Source organism: Mastomys coucha, chromosome X (assembly GCF_008632895.1).
Source record: "Mastomys coucha isolate ucsf_1 chromosome X, UCSF_Mcou_1, whole genome shotgun sequence".
Classification (NCBI taxonomy): Eukaryota; Metazoa; Chordata; class Mammalia; order Rodentia; family Muridae; genus Mastomys; species Mastomys coucha.
Window position 1 is genome coordinate 159,758,287 of NC_045030.1, and position 5,500 is coordinate 159,763,786.

The window sequence follows — 5,500 nt, forward strand, 5'->3', positions numbered from 1 at the left end:
CATTTCAGCAAATTCCCTTGCAGATATGGTTCCGGAGAGCAAGTTTTGTTGTAAATGAGAATTTCTGGGGTTGTTCAAATTGGCAACTTTGCTTCGAATACTAGTTTTATACTTTTTGATATTGTTTGAATGAAGGATAAAAATGTGCTCTTCAATTTCTCTTGCTAAATTCTGCCATACGTCAAATTTTGTGTGATCTGTGCAAGAACTAGCTAATGCTGTGTAAAGAAGTTCTGTGCACTTAGATCTCACAGACACTAAGGGATCTTGTAACACACCTGAGCTCTTGCTAGTGGATTCAGAGTCATCACCCTCAAAATATCCTTCATTAATTTCCATTTGAGCAGTGCTACTTTCAGATCCAATTGCTGCAGCAGGCTTTGCAGCCTCTTGGGGTGACAACCTAGAAAGAGAACTGCAGAGACCCAATATCTCATTATGGCTAGAGCCTGATGTTTCATCCTGGCTTACATTATGAGAAACTGCTACACTTTCTTTATTAGCATTTGTATGGAGTACTTTTTCCCTTGTTTTGAAGTGTGTACTCTTATAGAAACCTCTCCACTTGGCCAGCAGACACTTGGCCTTCTTTTTTAAAGCCACTGATGGGCAATTTTTGAGGACTCTGTAAACAGCTCTGACTACATCTGTCTCCTGCAAATGCTCCTTAGACACATAAATCATTTCTAGCTCAGTAAGCTGTTTACTAATATCCTCAAAATACCTTTTAGATACCAGTTGCTCAATCAAGGAAGCCCTGGCAACGATCTGGTTCTTGTCAGACATTTTCACAGCTGCAAAGAAAAAGAGAAAAGGATAGTTCAATCTTTTAAAGCTGGCCTTTACCAGTTGCAGCTCCTGGATAGTAAACTACAACTTCTGCCAGTTGTCCATGTGATGTTTTCTGAAGGAGTAATATAAATGGGTGTGGCAAATTAGATACTGTAGTGACATGAACTACTCAACTTTCAAGACTTTTATTCTCAATAACAGAAGGAAAATGGCTCTGCAAAGTTTAAGCAGAATATTCAAAGACTTTTTAGATTATCAGCTATAACTTTCCCACCTCCAACTGTACAAATCAGTATTTATCAGTATTAAGATTTTTCAGGAACCTAGCATGGTGGTGCATGTCTACAATCCCAGCACTTGGTGGGTGAATACAGAAAAAACAGGGGTTTAATGTCATCTTTAGATGCACAGAAAAGTTGAGGCTAGTCTGAAATGCATGAGACCCTGACTCATCTTGGGTGGAATTTTATGATCATCTTGGGTATAAAATCATGCTCAGATAAGTATCCATAAGACAATGCTGAGCAAACACTGGGCTATTTTCTCCTCATAATCAGCTCTGACACTAAGATACTTAATGCCTTTATAGTCTTTGTAGTGGTACTTTTTTAATATAAAAAAGGTAACAAAACAAAAGAGGAACGCTAATGTCTGAGTCACTGTACAGAAAGGCATTATAGGTTGGGAAGCAGGTCTAGGGAATGCTAATGTCTGAATCACTGTACAGAAAGGCATTATAGGTTGGGAAGCAGGTCTAGGGAACCCTGACATTCAACAAGACTCAATGTGTTAACAGTTGAGCTGTTGAAAAAAACAAGGTCACATCCAGATGCTCCACTTATTTTTTATTTGGAAATACTTTTAGATTTACAGAAAAGTTGTGAAAAATAATACCGGTATTCCCTATATGCAAATTCCTCTGCCACATACCACATATATGTATTTTTTTTTTTTAAATTCTTCTATTGTGGGGTTTTCTTTTAAGTTTGACGAAAATTCTTTTGTTTTTTGTAATTTTATGTCTATGGATGTTTTGCCTGCCTGTATGTATTGCATGTATGTCTGTGCACCACATACATGCCTGGTACCTGTGGAAGCCAGAAGAAAGTATCAGATCCCCTGAAATCAGAGTTATAGATGAGTTTTCCTTACAGAGTTTAGCTTCATTAACTGGTGTGTGTGTGTGTGTGTGTTTTCTCCTGCTTAAAGTCCTTCAGATAGTTCCCCACACCTCATGCTGGCTCTCTGCCTTGACCACTCCAAACCACAGACAGGCATGGTTCCATTCACAGCTGTGCCTTTGCTCCAGCAGCTCTCTAAACCTGGCTTCATGCCATCACCACAGGTGGTTCTTACCCCTGGCTGTGTAGTAGAATCATCATCGACAAAAACTAAATCAAGCAATGCCAGGGCCTCATTCCAGATAGAGTGAACTGGAGTCTTTGAGGGTTGGACTTGGACATTTGTTCAGTTCTCTAGCCAATTCTGATTTAAGTCACACCCAGAAATTGACCCCTCCACCCACCCGACCAATAGGTTTCGATTAGTACCAAGAAGAGCTGCAGTCTTGCTCTTGGACTAGATATACAGAACCTTTCTAACTTCAGACTTTGTTAGATAAGCCCTATTACATAAGAAACTATTAAAAATACTGTTGTATACAATTCAAATGAAAACCTCTACATTACAACTGTGACTGTAATGCAGTAAATGTTGTGATGTATACAATTCCTGATAGTCTGTAATAATTATCTCTTATTAATGGGAGGCAATGAACGTTTACTAAGCAAGTGAATGGTGCTATTTATGCTCAGGTTACCTCAAGTTGCACAATAAGCCTGGGATATGAATTTCATTTAACAACTTAGAAACTCTGGGGAAAAATGTCAAATAACGACAGTGTTTTCATGTTTACCATATTTAAAAACATTGTTGTCTACATTTCCCACAAATGAGTAATACTTATTTTATTCCTTTGTACACACCTGACAAGCACCTTAGGAGATATTCTCTTCTGTTACAAAATATCCAAGATGCTTTCTCTTTCTTCAGCTTGTGGGTTTCTTTTCTTGTCACTCTACAGCAACTTGCTTGTACTCAGTCACTGTATCCTGGAAAGTCCTGGAAAACAACGTCCACCTCAATTCTAGTTTTTTTTTTTTTATTTAGTCATTCAGAACTCTACCATAAAAATAGAACAATGATAATGAGAAGAGGGTCAGGGAGAGGCTAACAGAATACATGTGACATGAAAGCAGAAGGGGACATTATCTGGGGCAAGGAAAGGAATCCGTCAGAGGGGTAAGGAAGAATGAAGAGGACAGTGGATAAGGGAGATAAATTAGAATAAAGCATAATGATATCTACAAATAAAATGCCATAACAAAACCTACTATTCTGAACTGGGTAGGGATGAGCCCATGGTGAACCAGTGGCCCACACCTTTAATCCCAGCAGTTGGGAGGCAGAGGTAGGAGGATCTCTGGGAATCTGAGGCCAGCCTGGTCTACAGATCGAATTCCACCAGAACAGCCAGGGTTACAGAGAGAAACCTTGTCTCAAAAAACCAAAACAGACAAAACCCCAAACCAACCAAGCAAAAACGCTTAGGATTCTGTATGCTAACAAAAATTTAAAAAATCCTAGATTAAAAAACCCCATGGTGTCAACTATGGGCTAATCAAGTAGGTCTGAGCAGTCTTTTGGATATGGATGCTCAAGAAACTATAGTTCCTAGAAATAAGTGGGTACTAGATAAGTTGGCTATGTTTACTGATCATCCCGTGCCTCTACTTCTTCATCTTCAAAATGGGTGACTCTGCCATCCTGGATTAATATGTAAATAAAATGAGATCATTTTAATGAGTCATTTAGTCTTTATAAAGTGACTGACAATTATGTGAATCTATAATAGAAAGTTTAAAAAAAAATGCCAGGAGCTGGCAAAATGGCTCAGTGGGTAAAGGTTCTTGCCATCAAGCCTGACACCATGAGATCAATCCCTAGAATGTAACAGAGTAAGGTAACTGTCAAGTTGTCCTCTGACTTCTACATGTGCACTCACACACCATAAATATATATAATTGTAAATTAAAAAGTGAATACACACACCCAGGAGGCTAAGATAAGGTGGTTGTCAATTCCAGACAACATGAGCTTTATAGTGAGACTTTGTCTTAAAAAACATTTTAAAAGATTTAATATCTACCATACCAGCTGTTGTTCCAGGACAGGAGGCCAACAAATACTTTCTGTAAAAGGACAGATAGGAAATACTTTAGACTTCTGGTGCAGGGACTATTCAACTCTGCTACTTTGCAGCAGAACAGCAGCAAACACTGAATAGGGCTGGAGCGATAGTAAAGCACTTGTGTGCTGCTATTGCAGAGGAGCCAGGGTGAGTGACCAGCACCTACACTGTATGGCTCACAAGTGCTTATAACCCAGCTTTAGGAAAATCTCATGCCTTTGGTCTCCAGTGGGACTGGCACTCACATGCAAAATCCACACATCTATATACAGTTAAACATAATAAGGCAGGCTGGGACTGGAGACATAGCTCAGTTGAGAAACTGCTTGCTGTGAAATGAGGAACTGAGTCTGGATCCCCAGCATCCACATAAAAAGGCAGTCTTATGGTGCACACCTGTAATTACAGCAACGGGAAGGGAGAAACAGGTGAGTCTTTGGAGTTCACCGACCAGGCAGTCTAGCTGAACTGGTGAAGCTTCAGGTTCACTGACAGACCCTGTCTCAAAAACAAAAGGGAAGGTCAGTAATTAAGGAAGACATCTAAATTGATTCACATAAATTATTTTTTAAAGTGTGTGTGTTAGGGGAGGGGTCAGATGATGAGGCTCAGTTCGTGGAGTACTTACCTAGCATGCACAGGGTACTGAGTTTGCACCCTCCTCACCTCCACCCCCTCCACGCACACCTCATAAAGCCAGTGTGGTCAGACAGAGGCCAGCCAGGGCTACAAGAGACCTTATTTCAAACGAGAAAGGGGGCAGTCTGTGTTTGGCCACAGGGTATTGTTTGTAAGCACCTTTTGTAGAGCAATGCTATCTATCTCACATAAAGATTTCAAGCCGCAAAAATATTTTTTAAATGTGTGATAGTATGTTAAAAAACGGAGGGAATTAATTCTAGTTTTAGTCAGCCAAAATATTTTTCCTTTAAAATGTGATGGTAGAGATCACACCCAGGGCCTTATGCATATTAAAGTATGTGCTCTACTACTGAGCTACACCTAAGCTGCACCCCAAAACTGTCCTTAAACAGGTATTTTAATTCCTTGTGTTAATTCTCAGAAAAATCTGCTGCGCTTTACATTTGTAACACAGATCAGACACATTTCTTGGCAGTTGTAGTTCACATACGTGTATACATTTTACCATTTACCAGTGTGTGTGTACACACACCCCACATAAAACCTTTTACAGTCACAGCAAGAGCAGACCCTACAATGTGTTGCCTGAATGCACGCAGACGCCTGGAAATATAGAACTATGGGAAGGGATACACACATCTGCACTAAAATCGTCTAAACGTGAAGAAAAAGGACAGGAAAGTTTACTGTGAAATTTTCCAGAAGTTTAGGGAACAGACCAACAGTAATCCATCCTCTAAGTCTTTAAATTAAATCTCTCAACATCGGGGAAGGAAAAAGTAAAATTTTCTAGCTTTGGGCTATACTTAAACGTCG

At 39.6% G+C, this 5,500-nt stretch overlaps 1 protein-coding gene across 1 annotated transcript in view; it reads right to left on the reverse strand.

The window, feature by feature from the left end:
• Tceanc (transcription elongation factor A N-terminal and central domain containing) overlaps positions 1 to 5,476 on the reverse strand; it is an 8,148-nt gene extending 2,672 nt beyond the window's left edge. Inside the window, exons 1-5 of the mRNA XM_031371167.1 lie at positions 4,671 to 5,476; positions 4,439 to 4,540; positions 4,006 to 4,043; positions 2,778 to 2,913; positions 63 to 794 (exon numbers count right to left, since the gene is read on the reverse strand). Coding sequence (XP_031227027.1) covers positions 63 to 786 — 724 coding nt within the window. The 5' untranslated portion in view covers positions 787 to 794; positions 2,778 to 2,913; positions 4,006 to 4,043; positions 4,439 to 4,540; positions 4,671 to 5,476. The remainder of the gene's footprint in view (positions 1 to 62; positions 795 to 2,777; positions 2,914 to 4,005; positions 4,044 to 4,438; positions 4,541 to 4,670) is intronic.
• Between the last annotated feature and the right edge of the window lie 24 nt (positions 5,477 to 5,500).